The 18,161-nt window shown below is 37.9% G+C and overlaps 1 protein-coding gene across 4 annotated transcripts in view; it reads left to right on the forward strand.

The window, feature by feature from the left end:
- Positions 1-2,015: 2,015 nt before the first annotated feature.
- Positions 2,016-18,161, forward strand: part of PTPN22 (protein tyrosine phosphatase non-receptor type 22) — a 56,422-nt gene continuing 40,276 nt past the window's right edge. For 2 of the 4 annotated variants that reach the window (XM_004380386.2, XM_023734904.1), the window contains exons 1-5: positions 2,016-2,317; positions 3,247-3,334; positions 16,738-16,846; positions 17,107-17,183; positions 17,307-17,402. In XM_004380386.2, the coding sequence (XP_004380443.2) occupies positions 2,262-2,317; positions 3,247-3,334; positions 16,738-16,846; positions 17,107-17,183; positions 17,307-17,402 (426 nt within the window). In that variant the 5' untranslated portion in view covers positions 2,016-2,261. Of the gene's footprint in view, positions 2,318-3,035; positions 3,142-3,246; positions 3,335-16,737; positions 16,847-17,106; positions 17,184-17,306; positions 17,403-18,161 lie in introns of those variants that run through there. The other 2 variants (XM_023734906.1, XM_023734905.1) reach the window with 2 other exon arrangements.

Genomic DNA, 18,161 nt, shown 5'->3' on the forward strand with positions numbered 1-18,161 from the left:
AAAAAAAAAAAAAAAAGGACTGAGTGTTCCACAGATAGTACACATAGCCCGTATCAAATCAATGACCCTGAGATGTAGAGAAAGGCAAGAGTAGTGAAACTAAAGCTAGGACTGGGTAAACCGCTTCTCCAGGGTAATACATGCCTCTTCACAGACAGAAGGATGTGCTGAGAAATAATGTCTTTCCTAATGAGCAGCTTATCTTGCCCTAATAATAGCCCCTGATAGCCTCTTTGATTAAAGTTTATGGTCACCTAATTCCTGATCTCCATGATATTGATGTGCCCCCCCACCCCCAAACTGGCACATTCCTCTCTTGTTGGACAGTATGATTGACACTCCTCGGTTATCATCTTCCTTCTGACCAAATACCAGAGCCCCTTGAGGCAGCTGTGAGTGGTGCCTCCTTCCTCATTGACTCCTCTTAAGGTGCTCATTCAGAATTTTACTTCTTACTAGAGCTCACCCTTGATGGTTCTGATACAGTGTCTTTTACTGCATGGAATTTTTGTGTTCACTTAGGGCTTATGCCAGACTGGTTTAAATGTTTCATTGTAAATTCTTAAATTATATATATGCCAACCTCTGCTGCATGACTTGTTCCCCTCCCCAACTCTTGATCATCCCACAAGATACAAATGAGTCAACACAATCTGTTCCTATTGCCCTCCAGTATCTGTAGAAGGAAGTGTCAAAGATTAAGTAAGCAGTAGGCTTAGATTTGTTCAAAATAAAACTGAAGCGTTTTTGTTTTCTCCTTCAAATTGTTTTTTGTTTGCTTAAGTGGTCTGCTCAGGAAATGGCCTTGTATCTAAGTGGGTTTTTGAGGTTTTGTTATTTCACACTGTTTCTATACCTTTTGTTTTACAATGGAACAGACTCCTAAGACTTGCCTTGCTGCTTGCTTTTAAAAAAGAGCTGCAGTTATGCCAAGACTCTATTTGCAGATCCTTAGACTTAGGGCAAAAGAACTATGGATGACATCTAAGCAATTTTTTCTTTCTTATCTCATATCTACCTCCACCTCCTTCCTCCCTAAGAAGAGACAATAAAATAGGGGCTTGAGGAAAATTGATTTAAATTTTATTTTATGAAGTGTCTTTAATTAATAAAGTTCTGGTTTTGCTGGAAGTGAGGACATTCTAAGAGGACACAGATTATGAAACTGTGTATCTCTCATTTGTTCAAAAACAATCATTTCCTTTTAGGGCTATACTTTGCTACTTGGCAAATAAGAAAGTTAGTTTGGAATGTTTTTATTTTTCTCAGTAATTAAGTCTATTTCTTTAGTTCTGAAATGCTTTATTAACTGGTTTAGTGTGTGTGTGCTTTTACCATATTCTTGCTTGTTCAACACTGTATACCCAGAGTGTTTAGGACTTAGTGGATACTCAATAAATTTGTTGAATGAATTAATGGATTTTTGTGTTTTTTTTTTAATTTAAAAAGTGGTATAATAAAAGAAAAAATTTTAAAATCATCCTTAATCCCAGCACACACACAATTGATTTTTTGCCATTTTTAGTTTCTGTTTAACTACGTACAGTATATACTTTTACATGCTTATAGTTATTGTGAACTTGAAATTCTGTATCTTCTTTTAAAATGTAAACCTTTTCCTATATTTTATATGTTGTAGAATAACCGAATCAAACACTGCATTGCTCAGAGCAGCAAGAAACTCTCCTTTAAGGCTAGATGGGGTTAATTTTAGAAACATGATTCTATGCCAAACAAATACTGCTGAACCGCTACGGTTCATTTTACTTTAAGTGGATTGTATTGAAATTCTTTAGTTGGAATATTGGCTTCAAGTTGCCTATAACCAATATATTTCAATGACCTTTCCTTTTCCTATTGCAGGACTCAATAAAATGGAAGTAGCTTACTAAGAATCACAATTTCCTAAAGGGAGTTTAAATAATGTTGCAAAACTGAAAGGACTGCTAATATCTTACATAAGGAAGTCCTAATGATACATTTCCCAGTTTTCTTCAGGATTATTTGCAACTAATGTTAACATATTCTTCACTGAACTTCTACTTCCAAACAGAGATGATATGCTGATTTCTGGGTGTTCTCACACTTATTTAGACACTCTTGGACAGATTTGTACCCACTGAGGAAAAAAACGTATGCAAACTAAGATGCAGAAGCTTTTTCTGGAACAGCTTTCCTGTCAGACAGGGCTTAACTGCCACATGCACAGCATGGCTTCCTGAAACAAAGGCCTTTTCCAGGACATTGGCTGCAGAGTAGAAATGTCTTCTCTAGAAACAGGCTCTCCACTCCTGAAAGTTATCCTGCTGTCAGCAAGGTGGTTGTTTTTGCTTTCTTTCTGTTCCCTCACGGTAAATCAGCCTTACAAATGCGGGATAGTATGCCATTGCTGGGGCAGTGCTCCTCTGGGGGCCACTGTGCTCCAGATCGTATATTGGCCATTACTTTCAGTCTTTATATCCAACCGAAGCTCAAAAAGCTCTTCGGGGTGGGGGAGGTCCTGTAACCCACACTTCCCTTAACGGAGGTCAGCACTTCCCCAGCCCTGAGAGAGGTATAGACTGTCAGAAGCAGCTGACTTTGCTTCATCCCAAAGACAGTTTGAGGTCTATGGGGTACTTAAGAATAAAAACTCTGAATAAAAATGCTTTCTCTGATGAACAGAATTTTGCCACCGATCACACTGGCAAGAAACCTCTGGGAAAAGAGTGCCCCCCAAAGTTTAGCAACTCCAAGCAGTATCTGTCTCTCTTTCTGGGCCCAACTGAAGCAGAGGTCATTTGGAACTTGAGGAAACAGGAGGTGTCAACTGGGCCTTTGTGCTCGCTGGAGAGATGGGGAGAGGCAGAAACCAGCCATGAGAGCTGTAACTCTGCCTTTTCATTGGGAAGCAAGAAGAGAGAGGTGAATTTTGCTTAAAGGCAGAGTGAACAGTCTCAGAGCTAAGTTATGTTCTGGTTAGCCTCTTATTTATTGAAAACTTAAATTGTAACCAGGTTCCTTTGTTGAAAATGAAGGCGCTAGGGCCCTGCAGTGAGATGATGGCTTTGTTGTGTGACCACAGAGGCTGGTTACGCACTAATTTCCTCTAGGGCTTGTGATGAAGTCAGTAAACCACAGCCTTCAGCACACTCTGCTCAGGTAGTGGCAGTGGCTTCTTGGTGGTGTCTCGGCCATGACACACATTTGACATGCCCCCCCTCAGCTTATTCACACTATTCATAGACTGTCTCTCTTGCTCTGCAGCATGGACCAAAGAGAAATTCTGCAGAAGTTCCTGCATGAGGCCCAAGATAAGAAAATTAAGAAAGAGGAGTTTGCCAATGAATTTCTGGTGAGTCCTGTGTGTAACACTCTCAGGGTAGTTACACAGACTGTTTAGCTTACTCTGATGGTCCAGCTCTCCTAGACCAAATTGCTCTTGGATTAAAATGAATATTAGACCTCAGAGGGGGCAGGAGGGAAGGAAGGCAACCTAAAAGTTTGACTTCCCTGAGCAGTTTGTATGTAAGTTATTCTCTCCAAAATACTGACTTCGATATTTTGCTTGCTATTTTTTGGCAGGGTGTAGGTGGGGGTCCTTCTAGGGTCTGACAATGTTCTATTTATTGACTAGGGTGGTAGTTGCACTGGGGTTTCTTTGTAATTAGTATACTGTACTTATTTTATGTACTCTTAATGTGTTAGTATATTTCATAATTTCAAACAGAAAAAAGAAGACAAACTATAGGAATAAATAGGAATCCTACAGAAGACATACATACTTCCAGTTGTATAAATACTAATATTAATTGAACATCCAGAGTTCTGTAGGTATCTGCATTGTGGTTAATGATTCAAATTGCTTTTTTTTATTTTCTATTAAGAGGAAGGAGACCAAGACTAACTTTTCATGGCTCAATGAACATTTTTAGCCTTCCTTTGGGATTCCATTTGGATGACAAAAATTTTTTTTAAAGCACCAAAATTACCTGCTGCTTCATTTCTTTTCTTTTTGGTGAAGAAAAAATATTAGAACACATGTTTTTGCAATAACAGGGTTTCCTTAACCTTCTTTTGCTTGGAGATGTAAAAGGCTAGGTTGGAGAGTAGGAGCAAGTGAAGGGAATGGAGAGAAACATTGAGAATGCGGCAGCCTAAGGTCAACTGGATTTGATAACCCAGAGGAACATCGCATCTCCTCTGAGGGTACTGTGGTTATTGATGCAGTGATCAGCTGGATAGGCCTTATTGATCCTATAACCGAGTACATCAGATTAAGTAGGATTATCGGAGAGTACCTATCGTGTATTTTGGAATACTTCCAGCTGGTGTTTCAGAGCTGTAATATCTTCAGACCTTAGCTCTTTAGAGGTGAAGAAGTGGAAAAACATGGAAACTAACGTACAAAACCTAGATTTAAATCATGAGTCTGTTACCAACTAAATTCTAGACTATTTGACCTGTTCCTTAATCTCCCCAAGCCTTTGTTTTCGAATTTATAAAATGGGGATAATAGGTTCGTCTTTCCTATCCTCACAGGATTGTTGTGATGATTTAATATCAATAATAATTAAATGTGGTCATTTATTCAGCAATGTTTATAGAGCACCTACTACATACCAAGCACAGTGCTAGGCACTGAGGATACAGCAGTCAACAAAACAAAAGTCTTTGCCCTCATGGAGCTAGCACTCTGGTACACCACAGTAATGTAAAAACACTCTGTAAAAACTTGAGTGCTTAGCTATTATGATTGAGTGATTAATATTATGATAGAGATCCGTTCAACTCAGGTAATATTGTGGTATCATGAATAAAGCGCTCTCAGTGCCATGGGCCAGTCAGTCTGAAGCCCTCTGGGGAGAGTTACCAGGGAAGGAGGGAAGGAGGGAAGGAGGACATCCTAGCCCATGTGTCTCTTTAGACATGGGCCTGCCCCTGGCCTATAACTCCTAAGCCAAATGCACCCAAAGCATAGAGGTAAAAAGTGAGGGCAGCCTCTGTTTTATTCTGGTTGTGTTTTTTTTTTTTTAAATAATGTAAACTATATCCCTAATATTTTACCTTTTATCTCCAAAAACTAAACCAAATCCAATGCCGTCAAATTGATTCCGACTCGAAGCGATAATATAGGATAGAGTAGAACTGCCCCATAGGGTTTCCAAGGCCGTAAATCTTTATGGAAGAAGACTGCCACATCTTTCTCCTGCGGAATGGCTGGTGGGTTCGAACTGCCAACCTTCTGGTTAGCTGCTGAGTGCTTTAACCACTGCACAACCAGGGCTCCTTTCTTTTCTCAGATCATTATAATATCTCACCCAGATTATGGCAGCTGCCTCCTAATTGGTTTCTCTGCATCTAGCCTTGCTCCACTTCGATCAATTTTCCATTCAACACTCAAGTGATCTTTTAATAATACAAATCTGATCATTTTTCCCGTTAAAAAACCTTCTATAGTTTGTCTTCTTTTTTCTGTTTGAAATTATGAAATATACTAACACATTAAGAGTACATAAAATAAGTACAGTATACTAATTACAAAGAAACCCCAGTGTAACTACCACCCTAGTCAATAAATAGAACATTGTCAGACCCTAGAAGGACCCCCACCTACACCCTGCCCTGCTGAAGGGGTAATCACTATCCTGACTTTTATATTAATCATTTCCTTGATTTTCTAGCTTCTGATTTTAAGGACCTTTTTTTTGGGGTGGTGATTAAGTGGAACCTCACTGTTCACTGAGTCATGTCCTCCAGTGGAAAAACAGTCTTGCCCTCAGCCCCACCTAAAGGTTCATCTGAGATACCAGAGTGTGCAGCTTTGGGGGAGTGAGGGAGTGTTGAATGGGGCCAGGCTGCTTGCTTGAGCAAGGTAAATACTACCATTAAATTGGAGGGTTTTCTAGCTGGTCACATCCCACATCCCACCTTAATTCCTTAATGTATTTCTCCCAGGGTTTGATGATTCTGGAGTTTGGGAACTGATGCTGTGACACATGGCTACTGCTAGTCTGAAGGATAGTGCCTTTGTGCAAGTTACCAAATGGCTTCTCTGCTTCCAGGTGGAGGCCCTGTGACCTCCTCTACCCCGTCTCCAGGTCCAGGGCTTAGGTTTCAGTCCCCACTCTCCCCAGCCCCCCTTGGCCGGGTATCTCTATTCAGAGCACAATATTCATAACTAGATGTGGCAGCCCTGTGTGACAGCTGAAGCCAATACCATGCTTAGAACTTCTTGTATCAGGACTAAATTTAATCTCTCTAGATGAAGCTGCCACTGAATGTCCCTATAAGGTTTTCATGCATTCATTCAAATATGAGGATACAATACAATGTTCCTGCTTTGTGGAGCATGTCTTCTAATTGGAGAGGCAACATTAAACAACTAATTATTATTTAATTACAATTGCAATAGTCTTTGATAAGGTGTCAAAGAAGCATCACATTCATTCTTATTAGTCATAAAAGCCCTGTGAGGTAGCTACAGTTATTATCTCTGACTTACAGATGAGGAAACTGAGGCCCTGAGAGTATTTGGCCTAAACTTATTCAGCTGTTAAGCTGTAGAGATAGAACTTAACCCAGATTTGTATTATTCAGAGCCTGTGAAATTAATCTTTATGCAACAGTGCCTTGCTTCATTTCAGCCAATAACGCTGAGTCCCTCAAAGCCTGAGAGTAAATCACCAGTTAATATAGTTTTCATATAGCAGAAACAGCAGTATGCAACCACATTATTGAAAATTTCTTAAAGGTACCTTTTAAAAAGCCCTTATTGTAGTTATTCTTATAAAACAATATTATTGCAAGGTTAAAAAATAAATAAATTCATCACAGTACCAGCATTCCAAAAAACAAATTTTATTTTGTGGATCTTCTAGTTCTCGTCCATTTATATAATACTTTTTATATTATTGTAATTATAGCATAGATATAATTTTGTATTCTCACATTTTCGCTTAGCATTATACCAAAATTATCTACCATGATGATTCAAAATATTTATAATATTTAATGGCTAAGGAGCCCTGGTGCCACAACAGTTAAGTGCTCGGCTGTTAACTGAAAGGTTGGTGGTACGATTCCATTCAACGGCTCAACAGGAGAAAGACTCCTATAAAGATTACAGCCTAGAAAACCCTGTGGGGCAGTTCTACTCTGTCACATAGGATCACTCTGGGTTGACATCGACTGGATGGCACCTATCAACAACAACGATGCAGCATGGCATAATGAAATAATAATAATAATAATAACCAATACTTCCATGCTCTTCCTATGTGCCAGACACTGTTCTGAGTACTTTTATATATCAATTCATTTAATCCATTGAGGAAGGTGCTGCTATTATTTCAATTTTATAGATTAGGTGACTGAGGCACAGACAGGTTAATTGACTTGCTCAGGGTCCACAGCTAGTAAGCAGTATAACTGAGTTTTGAATTCAGGTAGTCTTTTTTACCATCTGTACTGGTAACAACTTTGTAGTCACATAAATCTGGGTTTAAATTTAGGTTCTGCCTATCATTAGCTGTGTGACTTTGAACAAAGTCATCAAAAAGTGGGAACAAATAACATTCACTTTGCACAACTGTGAAGATAACAGAATAAGCATATAAAATACCTGACACATAGGACGCATCCAAATAATTTAATCGTTTCTGTACCGTGGACACTTAGGTTGTTCCAAATTTTTCACGATTATTGATAACACTGCAATGAATATGTTTGTCCATGTCGTTTTTCCCTTCTTTTGGATTACATCTTGAGGCTAGATCCCCCAAAATGTTATTATTGGGTCAAAGAGAATTAGCATCTCAATGCTTAAACTCTATGCCCATGAGTCAATTCTGACTCATAGCTACGCTACAGGACAGAGTAGAACTGCCCCATAGGGTTTCCAAAGAGCGGCTGGTGGATTCAAACTGCCGACCTTTTGGTTAACAGCTGAGCTCTTAACCATGGCACTACCAGGGCCCTTCTAAATGGTTAAGTACTGCCAAATTTATTTCTAAAAGAGTTTTTCTAACTTTCAGTATCTAAATTTATCATTTTCTCTACCACCTTGCTAGTCTTAATAACTGTAAAAGAAAATAATAGATACAATTTATTGACTCCTTACCATGTGCTAGGCAATCTGCTAAGTGCTTTACCATATATAATCTCAGTTCATCTCTACAACAACCCCAAGAAGAAAGTATTATCTTCATTTTACCCACTAAATGGCAAAGCTGGGGTTTGAAACTGGTGTGTTTATTTCCAAAGTCTCTTAACTTCTATACTTACGCTGCATCAGGTAAAATCAAAACTTTTAAAAAATGTAATTGGTGTAAAATAGTACTTTGTTATGTTAATTTGATTTCTGAGTCTGAAAATTTTCCATGATTATTTTCAGTCTCCATTTTCTTTTATAGTATAACTTTTCTGTTCATCAGAATTCCACAGTCACGACAGCTAACCCTTGGAACTGTGCTTCAGGCTCTGTGCTAACGTACTTCACAAACAGAACCTCATTTACTTCTTAAAGAACCTCTTAAAATGGCTAAAATAAGTCCTGCATAGTCCAGTCCTCACATGCCTCTCCAGATTCTTACAGCATGTTCAGTTCTTCATCCTTGCAGTGCTTCCTCTGCCACAGGGCCTTTGCACACATGCCATTGCATCTGCCTTGAACATCCTTCACTCTCCTTTACCTATGTAACACTAATTCTTCAGATCTCACTGAAGATGTCACTTCCCCAGAGAAGCCTTCCTTGACCTAACTGAATAGATTAAATCTCCTAGTATAAGTTCTCGTTAGCACCATTTGTCATTTTTTTGTAGCACTTACCACATTTCCAATTTTACATTCGTGTAATTATTTGATTAATGTCCAATCACCCAACAGATTGAAGCTCCACAAAGGCAAGGCTCATATTTAATTCTGCTTATCCTGGTGTCCTTGGTATTTGGCACGGAGTAAACACTGAGGCCCAGAGAGGTTAAGTAACTTCCCTAATAAGGTCACACAGCTCATAAGTGGTAGCCCTGGATTTGAAATAAAGCTACCTAACTTTTGAGCCTGTGCTCTTACTACCTCCTTCCACTCTGTTGCCTCCAATTTATTCATTAGCTTTAATTTTTTAAACTTCTAAGAATTGTAAAAGAGAATTTACACACAAAAAGTCAACTCGAATGGGTTTTATGGATATATACATATATATATATGCCTTTTAACAATTAATAATGAAGCCAGTACTTATAAAAGCAACACTCAGATCGAGAAAAAAAAAGTGTCCACACCCCAGAAACCTCCTGCATATCTTTCTTGATCATCCCCCAACCTACTAGCCAGACTAGAGATAAACACTACCCTGATACTTACAGTAATCATTTCTTTGTTTTTCTGCATAGCTTTAATAGCTGCATATCCATCACTGAACAACCATTAACCATTAACCCATTGCTGATGAGTTGATTTCAACTCATAGTGGCCCTATAGGACAGAGTAGAACTGCCCCCTAGGGTTTCCAAGGAGGGGCTGGTGGATTTGAACTGTCGACATTTTGTTTAGCAGCAGAGCTTTTAACTACTGCACCACCAGAGCTCCGCATCACTAAAACAATAGAGATTAATATTACCAGTTTTTGAACTTTTTTGTAAATAAAATTAAATGCTTTCTTTTATGTCTAGCTTCTTTCACTCTAGATTATGTTTATAAAATTCACCCACTTTGTTGCATGTAGCTGAGTCTTAATTTTTTTTCTAATCATTTTTATGAATTCTGTCAAGGCTCAATATATACAATTACTGTTGTGATCACAGAGTGTATTGAGATAAGAATGACATTGAGAGAGGTCAACCAGCCATTTATGGCGGCATTATCTATTTGCGATCACCACAGGCCAGCGCCCAGGCTTTACCTTTGCTTGTCTAAATAGTCAATTTTTTAAAAGTATGCCCACAGTTGATCAAGATCAGACAACTGGCTCACAATAAAGAAACACATAAGAAATTCACCAGAAACCGGAATGCCAATTTATTAATTTTTCAGGGAAAAAAAGAGCTGTCACACAGAGTGGAAGTTTGCATCGGCTGGTCAGCATATTCTCTGCTTTGGAGGAAAACGTATATGCTTGATGAGCATGGTGATTTTAGTGGCCTGTGATGGTATGAGGTCACTGTCTCCATGTTTGAACCCTCAGGCTGTGGCTAGCATGACTCTTCTGGAAAGTACTTGGTACACACCAACAAACACTTGCTGTCTTACTTTTCTTCCTCTAAGCTTAAGGACTATCCTCTTCCATTGTGGTATCCTTTGTCACACAGATTACAATTTACAAAGGAATAGGAATCCTCTTTAGCGAGTTTTACTGCAGCTGATGGTGGTTTATGACATGTACCTTTCAGCTATTTTATTATATTTAGGTTAAGGCTCGTTGGGTGTTATATGCTGGTCATTTTGCTGCACTTGTTTATGTTTAAAGCTTCTTAGATATACTTTTTCTTTTCTACATTACAGGCAGTTGAAGCATATTCATGAGAAAGCATGTGTAAAAGTATGAATTGTGTATGAAAAATAACAGCTTAGCTTGAGTACTGTGTTCAAGCCTCTTGGTTAGTATTGTTACTATAAATAAACATAGAACCAAGCTGCATCTGGATCTTCTCTATAGAATCAAGATGTGTAGTATGATGTAAGCAATATGCATATATGAGCTAATTAGATAACTGTATGCATTTGTACAAAGACTAGAAGGGAATACAGAAATATGAACACAGCTTCATGTAGATAAGACAGTTTGATTATGGTGTAACTTTTTCCTTTTAAAAAATATTTTGGAGTGGAGAAATTACAAATAGAAGTACAAATAACAGAAATACCACTAAACCACTTTACCTACCCAATGCATCTATATTTAAAATATTACAATCCCAGTGCTGGCTCCCATAAAAACCACAGCCTAGGAAACCCTATGGGGCAGTTCTACTCTGTCCTATAGGGTTGCTGTGAGTCAGAATCGACTAGAAGGCACACAGCAACAGTGTTGGTCAGAGTTCAAAACTATGCAATCTCATATGTTGCTGGTACAACATTTCAGGAGGCAAAATTTGTATCCCATTTCTGATGTATACTTGGGTAATATGTATCAATGGCGTCTCCATGAGTGGGAACTGCCTCAATGACAACCAACAACAACATCTATCAAAAGCCTATAAAATGGGCCAAGTCTTTGAACACTCCTAAGAATTCATGCAAAGGACATAATGAAAGATATGTCTATAGATTTTGGCTACACATTGCAGTACTGTTTAGAATAATGAAGACTGAAAACTTTAATGTCTAACAGTATAAAGAAACAGGTTAGGTAACTTATGTTACACCCCATACGGTGGAATACTCTGCCACCATTAAAAATAATGTAGAAGAACACACATGGATACGTGAAAAGAATAATTTTCAAAACCCATTATACAGTGTGATCTCATTTTTATTATATACATATAGATAAAAGAATATTAAGAATGGTTAACTCTGGGTAGTGAGATTATAGGTAATCTTTATCATTATTTTTGCTTTTCTCTATTTTCTAAATTTTTGTCAAATTACATATTACTTTATTTAAAAAGTCTATATTTAAAAATTTCCTGTAGTGTTGTTGGATTCCATTTAAACAATAAAAAGCAAAAAAAAAAAAAAAAAAGGGTGAATTTTAGCACCTTTGTTTCTTGCGGGGTGGGGTGTTTTTGTAGAAAAGGTATTTTATTTATCAAATAGGAGGACATACTTATTAAGTATGAAGGATTCAATGAACCCTAACAGAAATAAGATACCTGGTTCTGAAGTCCAGGTTTAAGTGCTAATGTTGGCTTAAGCTTCGCCAGAAGTCAGACAGCACTGTAGTAACTTCTGGAGACTCATCAGAGAAGACCTGGCTACACATCTTGATTCTATAGAGAAGATCTAGATGCGTCTTGGTTCTGTGTTTATTTATAGTAACAATACTAACCAAGAGGCTTGAGCACAGTACTCATGCATAACAAGTGCACAACATCTGTTGAACTGAAATGACTCATTAGTGTGAATCGGCCAATCACTTGAACATACTGATCAGCATTTCTTGACTTTCGTGCACTTTAAGGTCAATTTTTTGCTGCTACCACATCACATCATCTCTAACACTGATTTCTCCCAAATCCATCTCCAGTCTCTCACTAGGGACCATTCAGTCCCCCACTGTCATTTACTTACAGGATGTTTTAACACATTTCTTTCCATTTTCTCACATTTTGTGTATTTAAAGTTGAACCTCTTGTTTACTCACCCTAGTTTAGCTATTGCCTACCCACCTACCCACTTATCTCACTACTGGACTGGCACTCAACCTCTCTAAGAATGCCTCCCTTAGTTGGAGATGAATGTGTGCACACTCAGAGAAAGTTTAGTCTTGTCCTCCATTCCTACTGATATACTTTTGTAATTCCATTTCTTAGCACTCATGCTTTCTCTGTCCTGCTGGAGGCTTGGAAAAGATAATACGGACCAGCAGTTGTAAGGCACTGAGGAATACCTTGAGTAGCTCTGAAGACAACCCAACTTTGACTCATCTCTACCACCTAGCACAGGAGGCCCAAGTTTGATTTTTCCCTCTCTAAAATGTGACTCGGAACCCTGACAGCACAGTAGTTAAGTGCTTGGCTGCTAACCAAAAGGTCAGCAACTCAAAGCCACCTGCCGCTTCTTGGAAACCCTATGGGACAGCTCTACTCTATCACATAGGGGTGCTATGAGTTAGAATCAATTTGACAGCAATGGGTAAAATGTAACTTATGCTATGTCTTATATACAATAACATGGTCCTTCAAGGCAAAGATACCGTGGTCTTGTATGTGTTTCTGTTCTCTTTGGGAGTGACCTTAATTCATTTACTAGTAATGCAAAAGGATCAGTCCTGATTTCTAGAGTCTTATTGCCAGGACCCTAGTTCTCTTCTATTTTGAAAGGAAGTGGGCAATATACTCCACAAAACAATAATCTTATCACCTTATCAAATACACACAAAATCTGGCTTGTTCTACATTCCAACCTATTTCAGGGCCCTCGAGGGGAGCTGGCCCTTTCACTTTATTTTCTCAGAAACTCTTCCTCTGATTTCTCTTGCTGGTGCCACCTCTACAGCACTCACATCCCCTGCCTTGTGGTTGACACAGAAATTCCTTCTCCTTTTGACCTCCTATACCTCCTCCCCATCCCAATCCAGCCCCATGGCCCTGCTTTCTCTTTTATTCCCTTTTGTTTCCTATGCTCAGAGTTCCTCCTCTTCTGGTGCATAAAGCTTATCAGTTCTTCTGTCCTGTTTTGTTCTCAGCTAGGATGATGGAGCCTGAAGGCCTGGAGGGTAGAAAAGGGGAACTTAAAAAGGGAGGGCTTCACAGTGGTCTGACTTCATGGTATGGTATCTAAATTAAAAAAAAAAAAAAATTAGCTCTTTCATACTTTCCAAATGAATAATTTTGTAGGCATTTCCTGTGTGATATTTTGCTAAAAGAGTATTTCCCTTTGTCATCCAACCAGATGTCTGACTCCAGAAGGAGGAAAGGAGTAGAAAGAAAGGGGGGCGGGGAGGGGCGAGAAGCCATCCTGCTCTGTTGTTGAAGGTGGCATAGGTTATACATAACACAACATTTATCTGTGACATTTTACCAAATTAATTGAGGAGTATCTTACAAACGGGGCTTTGCCTACAGCATTTTCCCTGGAAAGAATTCCACAAGCAAAGCAAAACAAAATAAATAAAAACAGTGTAACAAAGAGTATGCACTGGGCTCAGTTCTGGAGATTTCTAGAAGGAAATATTCTGAGACTTGGGATCTTTTCAGCAGACAGCGTAACAGTAGGGAGAGTCGAAGAATTGGTTTAACTTCAGTAGAAATAGTTTATAGTCTCCATGTGTCTGAGCCATGTCCGCAGTTAAATTCCCAAACTAGCCTACTTGCATCCATCCTGGTGTAAAAATATGCTGTACAGATATCAGTTCAGCATCTCTCCTCCCAAATCCAATTACAAAAATCCATGAGAATTCAAACCATGGCAAGGAACTAGGATTTAAAAACTGACTGTATACTTGCTTTTCAATAGGTGGCCTGTGTCTGATCTAACCCTAAAAACAGGATAAATGGTCATTGGAGCAACACATACCAGAATTAGTAGTTTAGCAAATAACAGGTGGTAGTTGTCCGTTTCATTTGGCATCCTTAACTGAAAAAATCTTATGTTCCTATATGTTAATATGTCATTATGAGAATTTAATTATCTGTTTATTATCTGGAAAGTATAAATTTAATTAGAAATAGGTATTTGGTAATTCTCTGTGTTGTGAATGCACCGTTAACAAACATCTCATAACTCCAACTCTTTTTCCCCCGCCTTAAAGTGTCATTTAGATAGTTTCCATGCTATCTTGAGCCAATTTTGAAACCTAATGATGGATATGGCTGTTTTACTGGATCAAATTTTGATTCTCTACCACCTCTTCTCTCTCTCGCTCAGTTATGATACTTATATTTTAGTTCTCCTTTGCTCACCAATTTTGGTTTTTTTAACCACTTAGTTAAGCCTCCTTAAGTATACTCCTACAGATAAACACACACCCTTTTAGTTATGTGAAAGTACTATATGAAAGAAAAGCAACCAAGTAACAGTAATAACAAACCCCCCTTTTAAAAATTTTTTCTTGTTCCTAGTTACTTGTGGGAAGTTCTTATTCTATTTCCTTATTTTCCTTCATTAGTTCACCCTGTGAAAAAAAATAGACCATAATCATGGCTAAGAAATGCAAAAGCAGCATCAAGGATTCATTTATGAGAAGAAAAGGAAAGCCATAGTTGTAAAGAAGTGATACTACACTTAAGTGTCAGGGACATTAATTTGTACAATCTTGAAAGAACCTAAACATCATCTTTAGAAGCTTCATAATTAAAGGACAGTGGGAAATATGGGAAAGTTAGCTTGGGGAGAGCCTCAAGTACCTGGCTAAGGAGTTTGAACTTTTTCCTAGTGGCAAGGGGGATACAGTGCAGTTGTTTTGAGCAGGGAGAGATAATGAAAGCAGTATTTTAGTAAGATTAATTTAGCATAATGATGCCCAATGGATCTGAATGGGAAAAGACAGAAAAGTATGGAGTTAAGAAGCAACAATGATAGTTCAAGTTTTAAGACAAAGGGATTGAAACTAAGGTATCTGTAGTGAGCATGGGAAGGAAGCAAGATATGCAGTGAGAAAAATCAGTAGGTCTTGCTGACTGAATTAGAGGTGAGAATTGTGGGAACGGGAAACTAAAGGAGATTCTCAGTTTCTAGAGTATGGTTGCCTGGGAGAAACATAGTAGCATTAACATATCAAATAATTAATGATGATTTTACTTTTAAATGTGCTGAGTTTGAGATTGTAGTAACATATTCAAGTGGAAATATCTGGGACATGGTTGGGACTTAGTAATCAAAGTTTGATACAGATATTTGAGAGTTACCCAATAGGGGTTAGAATTATAACTAAATTTAAATTAGTTAAATAAGTCAACAAACACTTGTCGTCTGCCTTCAGTGAGAGTATATGGTATCTCTGAGTAAAAGTATATAATAACAGAAGAGCAGAATGCTGAGGACGTAACTTTAGACCTTTGGGTATTTCTCAATTAGATGACAGAAAATGACAGAGAACCAGTAAGAAAGAATGAGGAGGAGGAGTCAGAGAGAAAGAGGAGAAGATAATATAGACTAATAAGAGCTAAGAGAGGAGAAAATTTCAAGAAGGAAGTTAAAGAGAATGAAGACTGAGTAGATGCTGAGGGATCTAGCACACAGGAGGTAATTAATGCTTTTCATGCGATGAACTCACCATTAAATAATGGCTAAATAATGAAAATTATTTTCTTTAGTTCAAGTCAACAAATATTTATTGGCTGTCATAGATGTTTTCCCTTCATCTTTCCCAAATTGAGTAGAGGTTCACAAAAATCAGATCTATTAGATACAGTTTCTTTGAATGATAAGGGAGATAAACAAGAGTCAGGGCAAGGCTGATTCCTAAAAGGAGCCAAAGAGAAACTATCATTTTCTTAGACCTATATTTTAGTTCATAGTATAATTCTGTCAAGTGGGAATAATTTTAAGGAGTTACTTCACTATCTTGAGGAGTCTTGGTCAACCACATTAAACTAAACTCTGCCTGGCCAATAGAATATGATGCTGTTTAAAGATTGTTGTTTGGTTAAGGGATGAGCTTAAAGTTTGGGTCATATTTTTAAAAAGTGACTAATTTTGGAACTGAATTCTTTGAAATTTTGCTGGATATAGAGATTTTATTCAGCTAAAGCTCCATTTTACATTAAAAAAAAAAGTGATCTGAAGTGAAAAAACTAATGGAACTTAAACTTTCCTTTTGACCACTGAACTCAATAGCAGCTGTGGAGAAAGAAAATTAAACTTTTAATATCTGACTCTTTGGGTGGAGCATTTAGCTTGTTTTTTGAAGATAATTTGGTTTTTAAAATATTCATCAGTTTCATCTCTAAGTTTTAGCTATTTGTGGCTCAGCTGCAGCAAATGTAATTTTTTCACTTCTTCAAATGTTACTGAACTGTCCTTGTGCCCTGAGGTTGTGTCCTGAATGGAGCCAGTTCCAGAAGATGATAAAAGGGCTGAAGTAGAATGTTGGAAAATAGCTTCTTACCTACTTTCCTTTGGAAGATTTAATTATTCCTGGAATTTTATTACAGAAGCTGAAAAGGCAATCTACCAAGTACAAGACAGACAAAATCTATCCCACAGCTGTGGCTGAGATGCCCAAGAATATCAAGAAAAACAGATACAAGGATATCTTGCCCTGTAAGTTCCATTTCTCCCTATAAATTTGTACCTTCTCCCAAATTCAACCATTCCTATCTTCGTTACCCATTGCTGTTCTTAATCCTGGAACATGGCTTTGGCAAGTTAGTTATACTCCTTATGGCTGCAAAAGAGCATTCATTCATTCATTTACTCACTCACTCATCACTTTTAAGCATCCACTATTCAGTGTTAGGCCTCAACTTAAGGAAACTCTCTAAGACTGCTTAATGACACTGTGTCTTTCTTTTCTATTACAGATGATCATAGCCTGGTAGAGCTGTCCCTGATAACCTCTGATGAGGATTCCAGCTACATCAATGCCAACTTCATTAAGGTACACTGAAAGGAAAGAAAAGCAATTCATATTTCTCTAGGTACCTAAAAAATAGGGGAAAAGCATGAGGCAAGAATAAGATACTATTTGTAGTCATCGTATGTAATTTCTGTCTCTCTTTAGGGAGTTTATGGACCCAAGGCTTATATTGCTACCCAGGGTCCTTTGCCTACAACTCTTCTGGACTTCTGGAGGATGATTTGGGAATACAATGTCCTGGTAAGTGCAGAGCTGTTATTTTATGCCTTAGTTTTTAGGGATAGGAGGGGTAAGGGGTCAGGAAATACATGACTAAGCTTTCTTGTCTAATTAAACTAATGCTTTTTTTGGCTCTTTGATGGAATTTCAGTGTTCAGGCACCTTTTAGTCAAGGTCACAATGTCACTCTTGCTCAAGGAAATGAAAATTCTCACCTTGACAGGCTCATTTGGTAACAAGAAGTTAATTTACTGACTTGAATAGAGAAGAGGGAAGTGGAGACAGAAAGAAGGAAGGGGAGGAGCAACATTCTATAATCTATCAGTATTTCTTTTTTTTGTTAAAAACAAAGCAAACCAGGGAAAAGACAGTCTCTTTAGCAAATGGTGCTGGCATAACTGGATATCCATCTGCAAGAAAATGAAACAAGACCCATATCTCACATTATGCACAAAAACTAACTCAAAATGGATCAAAGACCTAAATATAAAATCTAAAATGATAAAGATCATGGAAGAAAAAGTAAGGACAATGCTAGGAGCCCTAATACATGGCATAAACAGAATAGAAAACATTACTAACAATGCACAAACACCAGAATAGAAACTGATAACTGGGAGCTCCTAAAAATCAAACACTTACGCTCATCAAAAGACTTCACCAAAAGAGTAAAAAGCCTACAGACTGGGAAAAAAATTTTGGCTACAATAAATCTGGTCAGCATCTAATCTCTAAAATCTACAAGATACTGCAGAACCTCAACAACAAAAAGACAAATAA

This window comes from Trichechus manatus, unplaced genomic scaffold, assembly GCF_000243295.1.
Source record: "Trichechus manatus latirostris isolate Lorelei unplaced genomic scaffold, TriManLat1.0 scaffold00073, whole genome shotgun sequence".
Lineage (NCBI taxonomy): Eukaryota > Metazoa > Chordata > Mammalia > Sirenia > Trichechidae > Trichechus > Trichechus manatus.